The 23,000-nt window shown below is 46.2% G+C and overlaps 1 protein-coding gene across 1 annotated transcript in view; it reads left to right on the top strand.

Moving 5' to 3' along the window:
- The window catches only part of ARSB (arylsulfatase B), a 225,540-nt gene that overhangs the window by 821 nt on the left and 201,719 nt on the right, over positions 1–23,000 (top strand). The window contains exon 2 of the mRNA XM_075541208.1: positions 16,676–16,862. Coding sequence (XP_075397323.1) covers positions 16,676–16,862 — 187 coding nt within the window. The remainder of the gene's footprint in view (positions 1–16,675; positions 16,863–23,000) is intronic.

The raw sequence follows: 23,000 nt of genomic DNA, 5'->3' as shown, positions 1-23,000 counted from the left end.
AGCGGCCCCGCCGGCCCGCCTGCAGGCTCCGCCCCGGGGCCCCCGCCCGCCCGCCCGCCCGGGCCCGTCGCCCCGGGGCCCTGCGCGCTCCGCGCACCCGCCGGCCCGGCGCTGGCTTCCGCGCCGCTCTGCGGACGCCCGCGGGTGTGCGCATGCTCGGCCGCAGGGCGCCCGCACCCTGGCCCAGCGCCCCTGCCCGGGGTTCGAGTGGCGCCTAGGCACACGTCTCTTTCCGCTTTCTGCGGCCCGAGGTCGGGGAGGTGCTGAAGTGGGGTGCTGGCGAGGGGGCGCGAGGCGCCCCGAAGAGCAGAGAGGGGCAAGTAAACCTGAAGCTTAAAGGAGAGGACTTGGAGCGTCTGACCAAAGACTAAATGGTGCACAGCGTCCCTTGAGTGAACTTGACACGGGCTTGATTTCTTTTTTGCGTTTAACCTTAGATTGAACTCCTCAGAACATCTACGTTTTTCTCTCTTTAGCGACCCCGTAGGGCAGGGTAGGAAAGCCCCAGTGAGTTTCTGAGACTGTAACTCTGAAGGAGTAGAAAGCCCGTCTTTCTCCCTCAGAAGAGCTGGTGGTTTCAAACTGCTGACACTCATAGCAGCCCAACGTGTAACCACTAACCAGGTCACCAGGGAGAGCAGTGTATGCATTGAAACCGAAAAACCAAACCAAACCAAACTCCTGGGATCAAAGTGGATGCTGCCCTCCAGGCGACCCCATGTGTTTCTGAATGGGACTGAGTCCCATTCTGTTTTCTTGGCGGTTATCTTTACAGAGGCAGATCACCAGGCCTTTCTTCCTAGGTCATCTCAGAATGTCAAGCACAGCATTACCTGAACCCTGTTGTTTATTTACATGGAATCCTACATCTTGCTGCTAGCTGATGAATAACAACAGAAGTGGCAGCGTGCTTTACTCTTGCTTGTGTTTCTGAACACAGCCCATGAAGTGGTTGCTACTCTTAAATTCACCACTTACAGTTGAGGAAATAAGCCCGAGACAGTGACTCATTTATGAACGACACTGCTAGAAAGTGGTAAAGCAGGGTCCTGTGCCTCCTCTGCGTCCAGGGGTCATCTTGGGCTTATTAAATTGGGATATTTCCCCCCTCCCCACCCTTTAATCTGAAGGCGCCTTGGTGCCGTAGTGGTTATGGGTTGGGCTGCTAACTGCAAACAGCAGTTTGGGACCACACTTGGGGAGAAAGACGGGCTTTCTATTTCTGTCAAGATTTACAGGCTCAGAAATCCACAGGGCAGTTCTACTCTGTCCTATAGGATCACTATGAGTTGGCATCCACTCAGGCAGTGAGGTTGTTTGTTTGTTTAATCTGCATAAAATTTACATTTTAAGATCCTGTATAAATATGGTCATATAAATAGAATAAATGGGGACTGCTTGAGAACACATGCACGCCTACATAAATATACCCTGTCTATTCAGATCAACTGTAGCCATCCACATCAATGAGAGAATATGGAACTTTACTCATGTGTCTTCAGATTAAGGGCAGGGGCACCTGTGATAAATATTGACATGGTTCCTTAAAGAGAAAAGATAGCATTTTACGAGGGATCTGAGGCGTAGGTGTAGTTCTGATCTTACCTCTTACGTCTAATCAAGAAGCCCTGCACTAATGCGTCTCATCCTGGACACTGTGAAAGAGGGAAGGAAGGGTAATGAGAGAGAAGACTAGAAGGGACCGGGAGAAAGGCAAGGTCTTCCTCAAAGCTTCTGTATTTTCTCTGAAGTAAGAAAACGAAATTCAAATTGCACAATAACAGGCAGGCTAATCATGGCCCCCACTTCCTCCATGTTCCTACCAACAGACTGGAGCGTGAAAGCAAATACTGTACATACTCGTGTATAAGCTGAGTTTTCAGCACATTTTCTATGCCGTTTTTGTGGTAAAATTAGGTGCCTCGGCTGATATTCGGGTCAGCTTCTACTCGAGTAGTTGATCTGGTGACTGCTTGCTTCATAGGAGCCCTGGTGGCATCGTGGTGTCAAGTTGGGCAGCATACCACAAGGTCAGCAGTTCTAAAGTACCCACTGTGTTGAGGGGGAAAGACAGGGCTTTCTACTCACATGAAGAGTTAGTCTTGGAAACTCACAGGGACAGTTCCAGCCAGTCCTAGAGGGTTGCTATGAGTTGGTATCGACTCCGTGATTTACAATATAGATCCTCTCCAGGCACATTTAATTTTGGAGAAAAAAAAAAAACAACCTGAATGCTAGAGTACCTGTGAGTAAGGTAGGTGAAGGGTAGAAGTTAGGCCAGGTGTCCTCCAACTATGGCCCGCAGGCCACATGCGCCCCGCCGAGGACATTTATCCGGCCCACTGGATGTTTTTGCCCCGTTGTGTTTAATTACTTCAAAATAAGATATGTACAGTATGCATACGAATTTGTTCATAGTGTTTTTTTAAAAAAAACTGTAGTCTAGCCCTCTAACAGGTCTGAGGGACAGTGAACTGGCCCCCTGTTTGAAAAGGTTGAGGACCCCTGAGTTAGGCACTCCAAGGTAGATTTCCCAAATCAAGTTCCCTGCCATCGAATTGACTGGCTGTATCTCTTTACGGGAGTAGAAAGCAGAGCAACTGGTGGTTTAGAACTCGTGACCTTTAGGTTAGCAGCCCAACACACGCAGTTTAATGAAATAGACTGACGCAGAGCTGGCCTCCCTTAACGACCCACTCCACTCTTCTCTCCATCACTCCTGAAACTTCATTCTGTTACAGTTCACGAGATCCAGTTAAATGTTATCTTGGGTTAGCAATCAAGCTCTCTAAAGGGATAAAGAATTCCCGCGCGCTGGACCTCACCGTCCTCAGACTGCAGTTCTCCTGAGCACTTGACATGCATCGTCTCACTTCATTCTCACATCAGCCCTGTAAGGTAGGCACCCATGGTATCATCTCAATTTTAAAATGGGGAGACCAAGACTCAGAGAGGATTAGACTTTACCCCAAGTCACCGCACTAGTAAGTGGTGGAGCCAGGATTTGAACGAGGGTTGATGGCTTTTCCTCTCTGCCAGTTGTTCTCAAGCTTCCTCATGCCGTGCGTGACCCTTTAATACAGTTCCTCAGGTTGTGGTGACCCCCCCAACCATAAAATTATTTTCATTTCTAGTTCATAACTGTAATTTTGCTATGTTATGAATCAGGCAACCCCTGTGAAAGGGTTTTTCCACCCCCAAAGGGGTTGCTGCTCTATGTTACCCAGAATTATTTAAAATGTCATCTGACGAGCTGCTTAATATTTACTAGATGATACCTCCTGTTTCTAAATAGTTGTTGTTCCTAAATAAGTCAATTAAAATTAACCCATCGGATTTCTAAGTTAGGAATTGTCTATGTTGTTCTTAGTTGCCTGTTGAGTTAATTCTAACTCAGAGCGCCCCCAGGTATGCAGATTAGAACTATTTCCTAGATTTTAAAGGCTGTGGTCTTTGGAACAGAGCTGGCCCAGCCTGTCTTCCGAGGTACCCATTTGTACCACCCAGGAGAGCTTGGGAAGTACTTAAAATGACAACACGGAGAGGAGTTTTATTTGTGAAAGATTCATTTGATGTTCCTTTAAGGAAATTCATAGAAAATAAATTCACCTGAAGAAATTTTTTTATCTATTTCAAAATATGATGACAATGAGGTAGAGAGCTTGCCTAATATCTACCTCCTCTATGCACATCTATATATCACCTCCTCTGTCTCTATATACATATATATCACCTCCTCTATGTGCACATCTACATCTCACCTTCTATATATATACATATATATCACCCCCTCTATATGCACATCTCTATATCACCTCCTCTGTGTGCACATCTCTATATCACCTCCTCTATATGCACATCTCTATATCACCTCCTCTGTGTGCACATCTATATATCACCTCCTCTGTGTGCACATCTCTATATCACCTCCTCTATGTGCATGTCTTAAAATCCACTTCAACAGAGGAGACCTCACCTCAGCTGGGCCAGCTTTTCAAGGTGGGGAGAAAGGGAGAAAAAAAATGTGATACTTAATTTTTTTAACTAATCTTTTTATTGGGGGCTCTTACAAATCGTGGAACAATCTATCATTCCATACTATCACCCTTGTCCATATGTTGGAAAATGTGATACTTTAAATCGCTACTTAATAGTCATATCTATGAATCTTGGCAATCATACTTTCAACCAATGTTTCTCAAAGTGGGCCATAGTGCCCCTGGGTAGTGGGCTCGGGAATGACCCACCAGGCTGCAGAAACAGATACCTACACTTTATCCTGGATTATGTGCAGAAGTTCTTCATTGCCAGGGGTGCACTGAGCAATGGGGAGCAGTAGGCCAAATATGTGTGGGAACCAGTGCTTTAAATTACTCTTTAGGAAAAAAAGCCCCACTTATCATGTCTCTAACTTTAGATTTAAAAAAACACTCCAGCGTTTTCTTTTTCCTTTTTTTTTGGCCAAATAATTGAGTAAAGATGATAGCTTACAAATGACGCGAGATGGATTTCATTTTAGTTTTTATTTTGTTCGACTTGTGCCTCGTTGGAAATCACTCTCTTCATATGCAAACTATGGCAGTAGGACTGGACTCTAAGGCTCTTTCCTTGTGGATGTTTTTGACTAAGGCTGAGGGCAAGTGTCTAAGTTGAGGGTTACTTAGTATCCTACTCATTATCGCCATCTGCTGGTAGAAAGAGAGGAACCTTGACCAGCTTTCTAAAAACCAGTATGCCCTATTAGTTCTGTGGTCGGGAACTGATTTAAACAGGAATGTGAATTCGGCATTTTACATCGGATGTTTAATTATTGAGGATCCTCTAGTATGATCCCATTATAACCTACACACTTTGGTTGAAAATACGTAAAGCTTGGGAGTGGGGTCGGGTGGGACCAAATGTTTGGTTTGGAGTATAAATTGCCAAGTAGAATTCTTTCTATATGCATAATTGCAGTTTCAAATTTTACCTAAAAGCAATCAAACAAACAAACAAACAAAAGCCCCTAAGCTTATTTGAAAGATTATGTCCACAGTTTTTAAATATAAAAGATTTAGAAAGAAACACATAGTAAAGCGATTACATTTTCACCCAGTCTGCAGTTCACCGTCCTGAAGATGAAAGCTAAACAAAATCAGGCTGGTTGAATGGATTCCAACTCATAATAACCGTATCGGATGGAGTAGAACTGACCCGCAGACTTTCTAAGGCTGTAAGTCTTTACTGGAGCAGACTGCTGTGTGTCTCCCATAGAGCGACAGGTGGGCTCAAACTGCCGACATTTCCGTTAGTGGCTGAGTGCTTTAACCGCTATGCCACCAGGGGTCCTTTTCCCATATTAATTCCTTGGTGTCATTCAGAAGCATTTTTATGCATATGGTAGTAAATAGATTTTGGATTTGGCATCTTAAAATCTTAAGTTTAAAAAAAATTAAAGGGACTCCAGCTTAAAAATTTTTTAAATCATTTTATTGGGAACTCTTACAGCTATCATAACATTCCATAGTTCAATCACATCAAGCAGTGTTGTACATGTGGTTTCATAATCTGGTGTCAATTTGAGAGGATTATGAGTGAAGGGGTGGAGTCTTGTCTGTCACTCGGATCACAGTCATTGAGGCCTCTGTGTGGGTATGACCTTCTCCTGAGAATTCTGGGAAATCCTGTATTCCTTTCTGGAGGCAGGAGACTCTGGTCACTCGCTGTGAGACATCCCTGAGGAGAAGCCACACATGGACCTACTCTAATGCAGCCAGAACCCTGGAGCTGGAGAAGCCATGTGGAGACCTCTGCCAGCGCTGAGATGTTTACATTCCCACTGGATCCAAAGACATTCTACCTACTGGCCTGTGATCATCCTACAATCGGCGTCATTGCATGTGTTTTGTGAGTCTGAAGAGAACTTTATAGATCGGTATCAGACATATGGGCTAATATCGGACTTATGGACTTGATCTGGACTGGGCTGGGATGTTTTCGCAATATTCAACTGCTCTTGCATATAAACCTCTTATATACACATGAGTCTCCCTGGATGTGTTTCTCTAGTCTACCCAGACTAACACAGTACAGTAGCTACCACAATCAACTTCAAAACATTTTCTTTCTTCTTGAACTCCTTGATGTCAGCTCTTCTTTCTCTCCCCCACGCAACAACCCCTTGTTTGTTTATTCATTTACCCTATAAATAAGAGTTTGGGGTTTTTTTTTTGCCATATCTTACATAATCCAATATATCCATTCACATACAATTCTGTTGTTCAAGCCCCTTGAGTGGGGTTATGTAGTCATCAATGTTATGAGCTTACTATTCCTCCCTCCCTCCCTTCCTGTACCCTTAGGGAACCATTATTCCTGTTACTATTCTGAAGGATTATCTATCTTGGCTTTCATGTACAAAATGATCTTAAACATAAAAATAAATATATGCAAATCTAACATGATTAATGAGGTAAAATAAATAAAAAACATAACAGCAAGGAGATAAAATATTAAAGAACTCGAGGATAGTTTTGTGGGTCATAAGTGTCATACTGTATCCTAGACTTATACTTTCTGTGTAGCCCTTCTGAGAGGGACTGTCCAATTATCTTACAGGTGGGTTTTGGGTCTCCACCACATCCACACCTTTCACAGAGATTCGGTTGCTTGTTTTTGAACTTCTGATACCTCTTTCCATCAACACCTCATGATCACACAGACTACTGTGCTTCTTCCACGTGGGCTTTGTTGCTTCCCCACTAGATGGCCGCCTGTTTAACTACAAGTGCTTAAGACCCCAGATGCTTTTATCTTTTAATAGCCAGGCACCATCAGCTTTCTTTACTTGCTTATGTACCCATTTTGTCTTCAGCAATCTTGTCAGGAAGGTGAGTATCATACAATGCCACATTATTAAAACAAACCGTTCTTGTACTTAAGTACGATTTAAGTAGAGGCCGCTGGCTTTTCCAATGGTATTTGTATGCTGCCTTTAGTTCAGATAGAAAACTGGAACATATTAAAGTGTTCAAATTCTTACAAATCAACTTTATTTAATTCAAAAGACAGCTATTTGGCCATCAGACTGGAGGAGATCCATATTTGTACCTATTCCAAGGAACGGTGGCCTAATAAATGTGAAAATTATTGGCAATATCATTATTATCACCTGCAAGTAGATGTTGTTGGAGACAATCTGGCAATGATTGCAGCAGTACATTGACAAAGAGCTGGTTCATTAGAGGGTGTGGAATGGGGGCTATCATTGCTGACTTCAGTTGGAGCTAGAGTCAAAGGAGTGAATACCAGAAAACTGTTTACTTGTGTTTTATTGGCTGTGCAAAGATATTCAGCTGTGTGGATCATAACAAACTGTGGGGGCTAATGCTGCAAAGACTGGGAATCCCTGAAGACTCCATTGTGCTGATGGGGATTCTGGGTATAACCCTCCAGGCAGTTTTTAAACAGAACAAGTCAATACTGCATGGTTGAAAATCACAAAAGGAGTGTGTTAGGATTGTGTCTTTTCTCCACACTTTTCCCCTGTATGCTGAGCAAGAAATCTGAGAAGCTAGAATATGTGATGCAGAATATAGCATGACGATTGGAGGAAGGCTTATGCAGCTGTATGGTACAGGCAGATGACACAGCCTTGCAGCTGAAAGAGAAGACAACTTGAACCATTTGCTAATGAAAATCAAAGCCCGCAGCCTTCAGGATGGACTGCCGCTCCATACAAAGTGAACTGGATCAGGAGACAACATCATGCTCGAGAAAAGAGCTTCTTTTACTCAGATCTATAATCAATGTACTTGGAAGCAGTGATCAATAAATCAGATGGCATATTGCATTGGGCAAATGTGCGGACAAGACCTCTTGAAAGTTTTTAGAGCAAAGATGTTCCATTGAGGAGTAAGGTCTTGGTCTTGTCAACGATTCTGTGCATGGGAAAGCCGGACAATGAACTGAACGGCCCAGAGAAGAATTGGTGCTTTTGAATGATGGTGCTGGTGAAAAACTCAGAAAGTACCAGCGTACTTACTGCCAGGAGAACAAATAATCAGTCTCGGAAGAAGTACACCAGACTGCTTCTTTTTTTAAAATTTATTGTTTATTGTTTTATTTTTTAAACATTTTATTAGGGGCTCATACAACTCTTATCACAATCCATACATATACATACATCAATTGTATAAAGCACATCTGAACATTCTTTGTCCTAATCATTTTCAAAGCATTTGCTCTCCACTTAAACCCTTTGCATCAAGTCCTCTTTTTACCCCTCCCTCCCCGCTTCCTCTCCCTCATGAGCCCTTGATAATCCACAGATTGTTATTTTGTCATATCTTGCCCTATCCAGAGTCTCCCTTCCCCCCTTCTCTGCCATCCTTCTCCCAGGGAGGAGGTCACATGGGGATCCTTGTAATCAGTTCCCCCTTCCCAACCCACTCACCCTCTACGCTCCCAGTATCGCCCCTCACACCCCTGGTCCTGAGGCTATCATCCACCCTGGATTCCCTGTGCTTCCAGCTCCTATATGCACCAGTGTACAACCTCTGCTCTATCCAGACTTGCAAGGTAGAATTCGGATCATGGTAGTTGGGGGGCAGGAAGCATTTAGGAACTGGGGGATAGCTGTATTCTTCATCGATGCTACATCACACCCTGACTGACTGATCTCCTCCCCTAGACCCCTCTGTGAGGGGATCTCCAGTGGCTGACAAATGGGCTTTCGGTCTCCACTCTGCACTTCCCCCTTCATTCACTATGGTAAGATTTTTTTTTTGATGATGCCTTATCCCTGATCCCTTTGACACCTCGTGATCGCACAGGCTGGTATGCTTCTTGAGACTACTTCTTAAGAGCCAGGATGGTGAGACTACTTTGTCTCACATACTTTGGACATGTTATCAGGAGAGACCCGTCCCTGTACCAAGGACATCATGCTGGGTAAAATGGAGGGGCAGGTCAAAAGAGGAATCCCTTTTCTTCCCAAGGTTGTAAATCTTCACAGCCTTGGATTGACACTGTGACTACAACAATGGGTTCAAACTTAACAATCATCGTAAGGGTGGTGCAGGGCCAGGCCATGTTTCGCTCTCTTGTGCACAGGATCACCAAGCAAGAGGTGGAGTCAACTGGACGGCAGCGAACAATGAAAAAATAGGTCTGCTCTTTCTCTGTTCCCATCACCCAGCTTAGATATTTGAATGATGCTCGTTTGTTCTCAGGTCCGACTTCTCTATCAGAATGCCGTGCTGGCGTCTGGCCTGGAGTAACAGTCAAAGTTGACCAGCTAACTGAAGGAGTGTGTTAGGCACTCTGACACAGAGCGTGTCCTCGCAGAACTCCCCAGCCTAACTCAGCCGTTTAGAGTTGACACGCTCTCTTTAGTCACTCACTTTTGTAAGAAGTAAAGAAAGACGAGGAGCTAATGCACGTGGTTGGCTAGTGGAGACACTTCCTGCCAGGAAAGAAAGTAGAGGAAATTAACTTTGGTCTTCATTTGGGACATTCCTGCCTTGGGGACCGTGGGCCACTGCCCCAGAACTTCATAAACCTTGGCAGAGAATAGAAGTGATGAAAGACAAGTCCAGGCTTTATTCTTAAGGGATCCGAGCCGTATTTTTCTTAATCACATTGATAAATGGACAAGACACTTTCAAGCAGAACCGTGCACAAGAAATACGGGTGGGAGGCAGTGCAGGAGCATCATGGGGGATTTCTCATTTTCCCAAGTTTGCTTCAAGGACACAAGCAGGCAAAAACCCTGTGTTGGCGGGCTGGCCAGGACGTGGCAGAGTGTACCCCTGAAGGTGCCTTGTCTCCCTGCTGCTTTTCATTGTGGCCCTCGGGGTTCTGCTCGCCCAGTCTTCACCATGCCCCCGCGAGCTTGCCTCTCAGTGGACCCCTGCCCGTGGTCGCCTCTGCTTGGGCTCTCAGATTAGAAGTCGGGGATGAAAGAAGTGATGGAGCTATTAGTGGTTGTCTTGCAGAAGCCGCACTTCCCATGTGGGAGCTAGGGCTTCCCTTTCTGGCCAGCGCACTTCCTGTGCAGCCACCGCCCGTCTACCGATGGAGGCTTGACGGATGCCATGGTGCCCAACAGGTGTCGGCCGAGTGTCCAGATGAAATTGGCCTAGGAATCTACTTCCAAAACTGCCGGTGAAACCTCTCTGATCTGCATCTGACCAGAGGGATGGCACGGTGCTAGGTGACGTTTCATTTCATCGGGTGGCCACGTGTCCAGGTTGACTCAGTGACAGCCAATCACGACAAAGAAAGGTGAAGAGTTGGGAGAACTGGGTGCTAGAAAGCGGGGACATTCCTCCCACCAACCTGGTGAAGACATCCGGGGAATGAGCATCCAGTGGAGTCAGCCGTCCAGAGGCCTCAGTTTCCTCTGAGGAGAAAACACTGGCTGGTCCTTATTCCTGTGCCCCCAAAGAATGCTGGTTTCTCGAGCTGCTGTGACGGAAATACCACAGGCAAACAGACATTTACTTCCTCACAGCGTCGGAGTCTAGACGCCTGCATCCACAGTGCTGGCTCTCTGGCAAGACTGTCTCTCTCTGTCGGCTCTGGAGGAAGATCCTGATCTCATCGGTGTCTGCTTCCTGGTTCCTTGGAGCTTTCCATGTGTCTTGGCATCGATCTTGCCTCATATGATGGTACCAGGAGTGGGGACATGGTACCAGGAGTGGGGACCCATGCGGACATATATCCATTGGATAGAATGTGTTAGGCCGGGTCAATTAGCGAAACAAATTCAGAGACACTTACATATGTGTAAGAGAGAGCTTTATATCAAGAAGTAACTATGCATCAATAAACCATGCCAGCCCAGGCAGCTCAAGTCCATCCGTCTGATACTAGTCCCTAAGTCCCTCTTCGACTCACAGGCGACATGCCACGATCTTCCAGAATGCAGGAACTCTTAGCATGGCTCACCAACTGGAAGGTGAAGGCAGAGAGAGTGGCCCACTTCCAGAGAGCTGTTTATCTCAGTGGCACCTCCAAATGAGATCATCCAGCTGCGAGCTGATGGGCAGTCTAAGCTCCACCCGTGTCTTCTTGCAGGTGCCACATTGGCACCAAAAAGACTGTCACAGGGGGAGACTTGCTGCTGAGTGATTTATGGGGTTGGTTCTTTGCAGAATCACTTTGAACAGAAAGAAGCCGTTTCTCTCTGAATTTGAGAGTTGGCTCTTATTTTTGTTTCCTTTACCGTATTACTTTACAACAGCTTAGCTCCCTCTGGCCTTCCCTTCCCTGGCATTGTGGGCTCGCAGTCGGATCTATCATTTAAGCAGAGGCAGGCACGGAACCGATTGCCAGCTTGTTTATTCTGTTTCCACACAGCATCCCACTGGTGAGTTTAGTCAGCAATTTGCCCGCTTACTAATCAACACCAAACCAAATAAACCCTTAAAACTGTCAGTGCCGCCTGCCCGCCAGTTCCACAGTCTGAACACTGCAGGCCCAGAGCAGATGGCAAGCCCGGGCCCCCGCACACATAATGTGTATCTGTAGCTCTTGGCTTCCACAGCATGGGCAGCTGACCACTTTTCAGAGGCTTCAAGCAGGGCGGGGGCAGATTTTCCAGAACCCATGTGGTCTCCTGTAGGGCATTCCAGGAGGAAACCTTAGCGTGGCATGAGTGGTCTTTGACCATAAGTCAAATCTGGAGTGTCCTGACACAGCCTGAGGCTGGAGACTCTGTACTCCTGGCTGGTTTCCAGCCTGCCCTGTGGCTGGGTCCAGTGGGACAAGAGATGTCCTTCTGGACGTCCTCATATGCACGGTGGGGTGGTGGAGCTGCCCATTTCCAGTGACTGGGCCAGAGGGATTGCATGAAAACATTTGATGGCAGGTAGGTGTTCATTCAGCACACACAAGTTGACAGGACGGACCGTATCGCCACTGATGTTACACTACTGATGTTACACTACTGATGTTACACTACTGATGTTACGAGGGAAATCACATTTCTTGCCACACATGAGTGTGCACCAGGGCCCCACCTGAAAACCAACCAAACCAAACTCGCTGTCATTGGGTCGGTTCCGACTCATGACGACCCTCCGGGACAGGGTAGAACTGCCCCTGTGGGTTTTCAAGGCCGTGACTTTTAATGGGGCAGAAGGCAGCCTCATCTTTCTCCCAAGGAGCCGGCTGGTGGTTTTGAACTGCCAGTCTTGTGGTTAACAGTCCAATGCATAACCACTTACCCACAGAGCTCCTCACTGAGCCCCTGGACAAGCCTATTGAAAGCATAGATGAAAGACTGTACTCTGATCTCCCAAGTAGACAGCACACGGCCTCTGGGACCTTCTATGAGGGGGGGAGTGGTAAGAAGGTGTGAGGGAGTGAACCCCCTTTCGCCTCGCCAGGCTGGCTTTGCTCTTTCGAGCTCCTGGACTGCCCTGCTTAAGAGTAGGTCTACAGAGGAAAGACCGCCTGACAGACTCAGATCCATTGTTCGGTGTGGTGAGGGTGTATCATCAGTTACCTTACCAAAAGGCCCCAGCGAGAAGCCAGCTTCTTCGCCGTGCTTGGCAGGCCCTGTGTCTCTGTGGAGAGAACCTTCGATGGTCAAATAAAATCACGGAAGGTGTTGTTTTCGGAGGGAGGCTTCAGACTGATGGAGAAGGGAGAGAGCCAGCCACCCAGGACAGATGGGACTTTCATATGTTCGGAGCAGGACCCTGGTATTCTCCAGCCGTCATCAGTAGGTGGTAGCATGGAATTGCCTTTGCATCTGTTGCCTTTCCCAAGGGGACTCTGTAGGGAAGCTTCTCCCTCAGCTGGTGCCGCTGAGGTGCGTTTTCCTGCCCCGAGAAGCTCCCAGGGCTCCGGAGCATAGCTGTGCCGAACTCGAGCGCGCTCGGTTGGAGCCAGCTTGGCACCGGCCTGTTTACTGCTTCTCTCTCTCCGCATTACAGCTTCCTGATTTCAGACGGCATTTCGACAGGCCCAAAACACAGTCTTGGCGGTCACCCAGAGTTTGCCTTCCGCTTTCCCGGGAATGGGATAAAAGCTCTCTGTCGAATAAATTCTCAGGAAAGTCAAAGAGCGAATTCCCTGCTCCATACGATCCCCGACAATGGCTGCAGGCTTCAGCTGGCCGCCTGCCTTGGGCCCGTGGCTCAGGAAACCCAAATCCCAGCGCATCCCCTCTTCCCTGGCCACGGCTTCCTCGTGACCAGGGCTAATTTTTGCTAGTCATGGATGAGCCTTTTTTTTCTTTCTTCCAAATCATGCACAACATTTATCACCACCGGGCCTTTTGGATTCCACGCACACACAAATACATGGTCTTTCTCTTAACTCATCTGGCTCACTTCCCCACTAGTCTCTATTATGAGGCTTTGGAGCCTGTGATCAATTTCCTACTGAGCAAATGTGTGGTGTTAACCATGAAAAGAACCATTCTCTGATTTTGTGGGGACGGGTGGGGAGGTTTGTGTATCTGTTTCTTGGTTGAGAGCAAATGTTTCCCAGCCTGGATATGGGACATCCTGTATCATTCAAGGTCCCACCTGGAAGCAGATGGCACGTTCAAAGGAGGAGAGTGGAGGGAGGGCTTGTTTATAAGGAGGCTATTTTAAAGAGGTGCAAACGTAGGGTAGGAGGAGGCTTTCTTGGTTCAATAATCCAAGGGAGCAGCTACTGTCCCTGGGCCCGATGGAAGGGGAGGAAGGGACTGGACCAGTCATGTGGAGAAGGCTGGCCTCACAGTGACCCTCACTAGAGGGACTTTCCCGGCTGAAGCTACTCACTCGCTCTTCTCGCTCATCTTCTGCTGGAGCTCCCCCTTGGCTGAGCCTGACGAGAAGCCAGACACTTAAGAGCGCTATGATTCGGTCCAAGGAGGTCAGCATCCCTGAAGGTAGCAGCCCGAGCAGAGAGCAGGACAGAGGAGGCCGGGAGTGGATGCGACGGACAAATGGAATACACCGTGTGTCTCTAATGGCGGTAGCTTGATAGAACACTGAACCCACTCTAAATGGTAGAACTTGATTGAGGTGCATATCCTGGGCCTATAATAAAAGTGCATGTATCTGCAATATACCAGCAGACATATGTACATACCTCTGACGGCATCACCGCAATCAAAATAATGAATTTACCCGCTTCCTTCGCATACAGTCTGGTTTTACATTTAAGATGGACCATGTTGTTCTTTTTTCTTTTTAATCATTTTATTGGGAGCTCTGACAGATAACAGAGCTTCCCATCATTCAATCACATCAAGAAGTGCTGTGCAATTGCTGCCACAATCAGTTTCCAGACATTTCTTTTTAATTGGGCTCCTTACGGAGGATGGGGGAGATAGGAAGTCAGCAGAGGAGGCGCACTTCTCAAGCGCTGGTGTGGAGAGACACAACTCGCATTCAAGACCACGTCCAAGCCACAGGGCCGCTTCTGCCCTGTCTGCCCTGTAAGGCCACTGTGTTGGAATCGACTCAATGTCTGTGAGTTTGATTTCTGGGAGCCTTGGTGGTGGAGGGGGTTACTTGGTGGGCTGCTCACTGCTAAGTTAGCCGTAACTCACCAGCCACACCACCGGAGAAGAATAAGGCTTTTGACTCAAAGATGTGCAGTCTCGAAAACCCACACGGGCAGTTCTGCCAGATCCCCCAAGGTTGCTGTGGGTTGGATTTGACTAGATGGCTGTGGGGTTACTTTACTGTATTTTTGTGTGGGTCTTAGATGCCAGCAAGTCCATTTGGGATCAGAGCAACCCCATGCGACAGAGTCAAACTGCCCCCAGAGTTAAACTTTCCAGGCTGCAGTCTTCCCAGGAGCAGTTCACCGGGGTTTCCCCCTGTGAGCCTCTGAGTGGGTTTGATCTGCTGACCGTTTGGTCGTTATCTATAATAGACACTTTTTTTGGTAATGCCAGATATTAAAGAACAAAGCAAAACAAAAAGTGTGTGAATTTGCCTTTTCTTCTGTATTGGAATCTGAGAAAAGTGTTGGCAAAGAAAGCATTTACCCAGTGCTGGCTGGAATTCCACCAGCTAGCTGCCACCTCACAGTGGGCTCGAACGTAAGGGGAAGTGGGAGGAAGGCGCAGGGCTGGGCGGTGTTTCCTTCTGTTGTCCATGGGGTGGCTATGGGTTGGAGGTGCTTCGACAGCGCCTAACAGTTAACAACATCTGTCGGCTTGTCGTTCTGGGCTGGCTTGCATGCTGATGTGATGCTGGCGATGATGTCCCAGGACTTGGTTACTCAAGGTGGGCAGGTTCCAATGGCGCTTCCCACTAAGACAGACTGGGGATTAAGGACTGGTGATAGGCTGCTGAAGATTGACCCCAAAGCCCTACGGAGCACGACAGGATGTCATCCGACTTGGTTGCTTTGGACATGTGCTTAGAAGGAATTATTAGTCTCTGGAAGAGGACATCAGATTTGGTGGACCCGAGGGCCAGTTACTGCAAGGGAGAGCCTCGGTGAGATGGACTGGCATAATAGCCACCACGGTGGATGTCCACTTGGCAGTGGTCATGGGGATGACACGGGATTGGACACGTCCTTGTGTTGTGCATTGGTCGCCGGGGGTCAGAACCATGAACGGCAGCCTTCTCTCTGTATATCTGTTTGGCAGAACCAGAGGGCAGTGGTCCAGTGTACATGGTGTTCCTGGCCGCCACAGCACACTGCCGTGGGCAGGCCCAGGGTTAGGTGCACGCTCGCCATAGCCCCGCTCTGTTCTTGCTCCAGAGGGCCTAGTGCAGTGCTGACAGCCATTCCCGTGACAATTGTGGCGCACTTAGTATGTGCTTGGCGTTTTAGCTCATCCTCGGAAGCACCCTATCGTTGTCATAGAGGATGAGCTTGAGTCTAAGTTACTGAACTTATTCGAGTTAGTAAGTTACTGATGTTATTGTTCAAAGTTAGAGAACACGGGAGTGCTAGAGCCGGGGGGTATCCCTGGAGCTTCATGCTGGTCTGCTTTACGTGATGCCAGCGCCTTTGCTGTGTGCCCCCTCCGCATGGGTTAAAGCAGAGCTGTATGCCGGGGGGCTTCCAGGGCTGGTGCTGGGAGACTGGATGGGCAGCCTCTTCTCCCCGGGCACCTCTGGGAAGAGTTAACCTTTTGAGCAGCTGAGCCCAGTGTTGCAGCCACTGTGTCAATCCATCTTATTGGGGTCTTCCACTTTTAAATTGTCCCACTCCTCTGCCATGCACCGTGTCCTTCTCCAGGGACTGGGAAGATTCATTAGACTATGAAGCAACCCTTTAAAAAGCCACCAACTCTTTAATAAGAGCAGAAACTACGTGTGATCAAAGGCCAACATCCTGGGTGCACAGGACTCTAAAAATAACGCCCCCCATGATAAATCTCTACCTCAAATTATTGTGTCATTTTTTGGGGGGGCAGGAAGTGAAAATGTCAATGGACAACTCCTAACATAATGGCTTTATTGATTATCTATAATATTTGTTGGAATATGTGTTAGAATGCTTTTCTTCGCTTTTCAGATCCGGTTTACGTCCATTATGTCATTTGATGTAGCAAGTAAACTGCCTTTCAGAAGTCTCTGTAAGCAACAGCATAGGAGATGAGTTAAACATCCAAGTCTATGATGTTTAAACATCCACGTCTGTGCCCAATAAACTAGGAACTGCTTTGCCGGCTTATTCGGAATGTTCCAACAGCCACAACTTTGTTTCTCTCTTCAAGATCCACACGGGCTTACAGCACCAGATCATCTGGCCTTGCCAGCCCAGCTGCGTTCCTCTGGATGAGAAGCTGCTGCCACAGCTCCTGAGAGAAGCCGGCTATGCGACCCACATGGTCGGGAAATGGCACCTGGGGATGTACCGCAAAGAATGCCTTCCAACCCGCCGAGGATTTGATACTTACTTTGGTAATGGAAATACATGCTTCTTTCCCAGCGCAGGTCACTGCTGTCACCCTGTAAAACACACCCACTGTAGACATGGCATAACGGGCAACTGTGGTTATGCCTTGGGCTGCTGATTGCAAGGTCAGCAGTTCGAAACCACCAACTGCTCCACCAGAGAGAGTGGAAGCTCTCTATTCCTATAAAGAGTTACAATCTCAGAAGTGCACAGCTGCAGTTCTGCCTGTGCTGTTGGGTCACCATGAGTTGACATCAATGTGATGGCAGTGAGTTTAGTGTGGTGAAAAGCTGAATGCGTCAGTCCGCACTGTAGAGGGGCCTCTGTGTAATGTTGTCCCTTAAATGCGGCTCTGCTTAGCATGTGGCGGGTTTGCTCTCACGGGAAAGGGACGACCTTGGCAGGATGCTCAATGCCTAACACACACACGTGCGCACACACACACACACTCTGTATGCCAGGCACACAGACACACACCCTGTATGCCAGGCACACACACACTGCATGCCAAACTCACACACACACACACTGCATGCCAAATACACACACATCCTGTAAAACACACACACACACCCTGTATGCCACCCCCACACACACTCTGTATGACACACATACCTTGCACCACACACACACCTTGTAAGACACACACACACACTGCATGCCAAATACACACACACCCTGTAAAACACATACACACACACACATACACCCTGTATGCCTCCTCCCCACACACTCTGTATGACACACACACACCTTGCACCACACACACTCACACCCTGTATGCCCAACACACACTTAAACACACGCACGCACACACACACACACACACACACACACACACACACACACCACCCCCCACCTCCTCCTGTACCTGAGACAAAGTGCTCTCAGAGAACCTGGTTACCGAAGGGAAGCAGATGGATGTTCTTAATTCTCAGTAAAACCAAACGTGTCCCTCGCTTCAAAGATGCAGTATTTTGTTTGTTTTCTCCCTGTGCACTGTATTCGGGGGCCCTGGTGGTGTAGTGGGTTATGCATTGTGCTGCTAACAACAAGGTTGGCAGTTTGAAGCCCCTAGCTTCTCCGAGGGAGAGAGAGAGGAGGCTTTCGGCTCCTGTACAGAAGGACAGCTTCAGAAGCTGGGCCAGCTCCACCTGGTCCCATAGTGTTGCTGTGAGTCAGACTCGACTCCGGGCAGTGACTTGTTGTTTGGGTACTCTATTCACATGTCTTTCTTTCTCGTCTGGAGGGAGTGGCATCGGCTCTTTTTCCACTGTCTGCCATTTTTTTCTTCACCTGTGAGATCTATATTTGAAACCACTAGGCTGGAAAAGAGGTCAGAATTAAAAGTGGGCAGGGTCAGATGAAACAGTGAAAGGAAGGATAAAGAGTCACTGTTCATGGCCTTGATGGCCCTATAAAAGTGAATGTGGGACCTGAAGCTTGATTAAAGTCTCACCCTTTTCAAGTCTGTTGTAAATTGTGCCTTAATTAGCAACACATTTATTTTGCCAGTAGCTATATATCTCTTTGTCAGGTTCTTTTTATATTGACTTATCATCCTGTCTAGCAGCTTAACTATCTATGCACCTCCCATCTGTCTCTTCATTTACTTACAACTTTCATTTGTTTACTTATACATTGAACACAAGACGTTTCAAAATAAATAGGATGAAAAACTCAAAGTGAGCAGAATCAGGGATGGGATCATTCAACATTGCTAAGTTGAGAGGAAAAATAGAAAGGAAGGTTCTAGGCAGGCCTCACACTCAATTCCAAGGTCCCTTAGGTTCACAGCAAAAAAAGAAAAGACTGTACAAGTCACGTATATATAAGAGAAATGAAAACCAGATGTCCGAGAAGAACAAGGCTTTTTTTTGGCTCTTAGGCCTGAGAAATTTCTCCTTTGGGTTTTCATAAAGGTAAGGTGGATAGCATCCTTAAAAACACCATTTTTTAGTAATAAAATAGTAGTTTTCCTATAGCTGTTTCTTGAGGCATTCTTTCTTGCACATTGTAGCCACAGCACCCACATTTAATTCAGTGAAAGTTGCTTTACCCATGTCCATTGGCAGTGAGTCATTGCCCGCTCATAGCAATACATCTCCTCATGGCGATGCTGTCCCCGGAGGGATGCTGGGCCCCTCCCAAGGCACTGCCACAGCAGATGCCTACGCTGCATGCTGGATGATGGGCTCGAGTACACAGTTTTTACTTGTCAGCGGGGCACTGAGTGATGTTTTTTTCCTTCTGAAAAGGGGGTGGTCGGTCAAATACATGGGGAAGCCAATGCTACAGAGGGTTTCTGTGAATCACGAGAGCAGCAGGTCGTTTCATCTTTCTTCCTCAAAACTTAAACCTTTGACCTTGTGGTTAACCAGCCCCACACCAAGTCCATAGTACACCACGGTTCCTCAAAAGTGACTGGAGGGCACACCAGTGCAGGAGAAGCACACAGCTGTGGCTTCCTTGGTTGGATGCAGGGTTGAAATTGGCTGCAGAGACATCAGACATGAGAGTGTGTATCCCCACCCCTAGTCGGGTCCTCTGGTTCAATCATATTCCTCATGGCATTCTTCCTTGGTGACCATGGATATACCCTGAGTCTCCTCAAATGACCACTGAAAATTGGGCTTGGGTGCAAGGTTAGCCGTTCAAATCCACCAGCCGTTCCAAGGGCGAACGGCAAGGCTTTCTTCTCTTGTAAAGAGGTACAGTCTCAGAAATCCACGGGGGGGCAATTCTATCCTGTCCTCTGGGGTTGCTGTGAGTCAGAAGAGACTAGTTAAACATTTGAATGTCTCAGTCAGACTTCTGTTTAAAGACAGGCCAGAATGTAAAAGCCAATTTATACATTTGAAAAATTCATTCGGACAGAAGGTAGAAGTGGTACCTCGCTTTGAGAATTAGGAAGCCTAGTGCAGACATAGATGAACAGAGAGACCCCACGTTCCTGTGGGAGGGAGCGAGTAAGAGGCTTGGAGCTAGAAGAGAGCGCACAATGAAGTGTGGTTGTGTAACTGTGACTACGCTAAAAGCCTTTGTATACTCTTAGTGGGCGAATTGTACAGTGTATGAATTACTTCTTTTTAAAAACAGTTTTATTGGCATATTACACAATTAAATCATTCAGTCATATTAAGAAGAGTTATGCAATCAACACCACAATTTCACAACATTTCATTCTCTCTGGTACTCATTCTTGTTGGCTCCCCATTCCTGCCTCCCCTGACCCTTAGGGAATATTACATATTTTGGACAGTTTTATTGGCACATAGTTCACATGTCATTCAATTCAGTAGTTCAATCATATTAACAAGCTGTATTACTATCATAACAGCACCCAAGTAATTATTAATCCAGTTACTTTCTCTTTAGATTTGTCTATCCTAGACTTCATATACAGAAAATCATATGAAACACAACTAAGAAACAAACAAACAACATAACAACTGAGAAAAACCTCAATTGAAAAGAAAGCAAGGAAAATACTGTAAACAGAAACAATTTTAAAGTGGGGTCAGAAGGGAGATAAAATGATACGGTGTTACCTTTTAGCCTAACTACATCTACCATAGTGGAGTTTACAGGGTTCTCTGTGTGACTCCAAGCCTGTTCACATCCCTGGACCACGGTAGAGAGGAATGGATTAATTCTGATAGCTCCAGACTAAATAAAACAGAGATTTCATCATTCAAACAACATTTCCCCAGAGAGCAGAGGCTGCCGTCTTCTTTAGGCGCCACACGCCAGTTCAGATTTGTGACTGAATCCTCGCTGTGACACAGAGCTCTGTGCGATTGCCGCATGGTTGCTTGGGATCAGTTTGCCTGGAATATGGGCAACTATAGTTCTACTATATTTACAGGAGACCTGTGAGAAATATTTTAAAGTATATTCAGAGTTCATCACTGTTGTCAGGAATATCTTAGGTGCGTATTCTCCCAGATGTTAGCGAATAGTTTATCTTTAGAGATGAAGACCCCAAGGTGGTTTCCTTGGTCCCTAACATCCTAACCCCCAAGCATGCTGCTTTCAAGTCTGTTCTTACCCCGAGGGACCTTGGGGGGCTTCTAAGGTAGGACAGGGGAGTAGTCTAAGCCCACATCCAAACCAACGCAACCCATTATCATCAAGTGATTCTGACTTAATGCAGCCACACACAGTGCTTCCAAGACTATATCTTCATAGGAGCAGACAACTTAATCTTCCCCCCAGAGAAGCGGATGGGTCTGAACCACCGATCTTAGTCACCAGCCCAAAGCTTACCCCATTATGTTACGAACCCCAAATCCCAGGATCCAGATTCTCACTAATCACCCATGCAATGGCTGGAATGACTTGTATGGAGATGATTCTTTCCCCATTACATTTGTATTGGCTTTCTGTTTCTTTTATAATGTAGCATAAAATTGGATCACATAACAAAGTTATCTTTAGACCAAGGTATTTATTATATTCAGGACTTTGAATTTATTTGTTTATCATGGGAAGGGAATAATTAATTTAAAATGAACTCATTTATTATGTAAGCCAGAGATGCTCTTAATTGTGACAATAGGGGAAAATTTACCTGTTGAGCTATTAACTTCTAGGTCAACAGTTTGAAACCACGAGGAGAAAGATGAGCTTTTGAAACTGACTGTGGTAGCAATTGTACAATACTGTTTTATGTGATTGATGGAATGTTATGATATATGTAAGCGCTCCCAATAAAATATTAAAAAGAAAGAAAGATGAGCTTTCAACTCCCATAAAATATTCTAGTCTCTATACTGTCCCATAGGGTTGCGATGAATTGGAATTGACTTGGCAGTGAGATAGAGGGGTAGCCGCGTGGAGATGAGTCACTCAGGGTGCAGTGTAGCATCGATGAAACACACAACTTCTAGTTCTTAAATTCATCCCCCCACCCCCACTATCATCCCAATTCTACCTTACAAACCTGGTTAGACCAGAGGATGTACAGTGGTGAAGATAGGAACTGGAAACACAGGGAATCCAGGACAGATGAACCCCTCGGGACCAGTGGTGAGAATGGCGAGACCGGGAGGGTCGAGGGAGTGTGGGGTAGAAAGGGGAAACCGATTACAAGGATCTACTTATAACCTCCTCCCTGGGGGATGGACAACAGTAAAGTAGGTGAAGGGAGACATTGGGCAATGTAAGATATGATAAAATAGTAATAACTGATAAATTATCAAGGGTTCATGAGGGAGGGGAGGGGGAAGGGAGGGGAAAAATGAAAAATGAGCTGATTCCAAGAGCCAAAGTGGAAAACAAATGTTTTGGGAATGATGAGGGCAGTGGATGTACAAATGTGCGTTACACAATTGATGTATGTATGGATTGTGATAAGAGTTGTATGAGCCCCCAATAAAATGATAAAAAAAAAAGAGAAAGTGCCAAGTTTATCATCCTATGTTTAGCTTACTAAGCAGTATTTGTCAGGAGGTTAAAAAAAATCCAGCTTAGCTTATTACTCTTTAACAGCTTTTTGTTTTCTTTTTTTTAATTTATTGATTATTTTATTGGGGGCTCTTACAGATATTATAACAATCCATAAATCAATTACATCAAGGGAACTTGTACAGATGCCGCCATCATAATTTTAAAAGCATTTTCTTTCTACTTGAGCCCCTTGATATCTGTTCCTCTTTATTCCCTCCCTCCATCCCTACCATCCTCATGAACACTTAATAAATTATATGTATATTTTCATATTTTACAGTCTTAACAGCTTTCTAGAAGTGTGATTTATACACTGTATCTTTTGCCCTACTATAATGTATAATTAATTTTTTTAATTCACAGGATTGCACCACTATCATAACATACCATAAGAACCCATTTTTATCACCTCTAATTGGAGCCTGTACCTCTTAACACTCACTCCCTGGCTTCCCCACAGCCCCATCTCACCATCGGAAAGCACTCTTCTGCTTCCTGTCCCTGTCGATGCCAGCTCTGGTCATTCAGCACAGCTGATCGGACTGCCTTGTTTTTCTGTAGCTCTGATCATGATCACTGATTCATTTTTATTGCCGTTGGGTTGAAAGTTTACCCAGCAAAGTCAGTTTGCCATTGGGCAAGCTGGATGCATTTTTGTTTTGAGCCCAGCTTAAGTGAATATTTTAGGAAGA

The sequence above is a fragment of the Tenrec ecaudatus genome, chromosome 2 (assembly GCF_050624435.1).
Source record: "Tenrec ecaudatus isolate mTenEca1 chromosome 2, mTenEca1.hap1, whole genome shotgun sequence".
In the NCBI taxonomy this organism is placed as follows: Eukaryota; Metazoa; Chordata; class Mammalia; order Afrosoricida; family Tenrecidae; genus Tenrec; species Tenrec ecaudatus.
The sequence above is the reverse complement of the archived record's forward strand: the minus strand, read 5'-3'. Positions and strand labels throughout refer to the sequence as shown.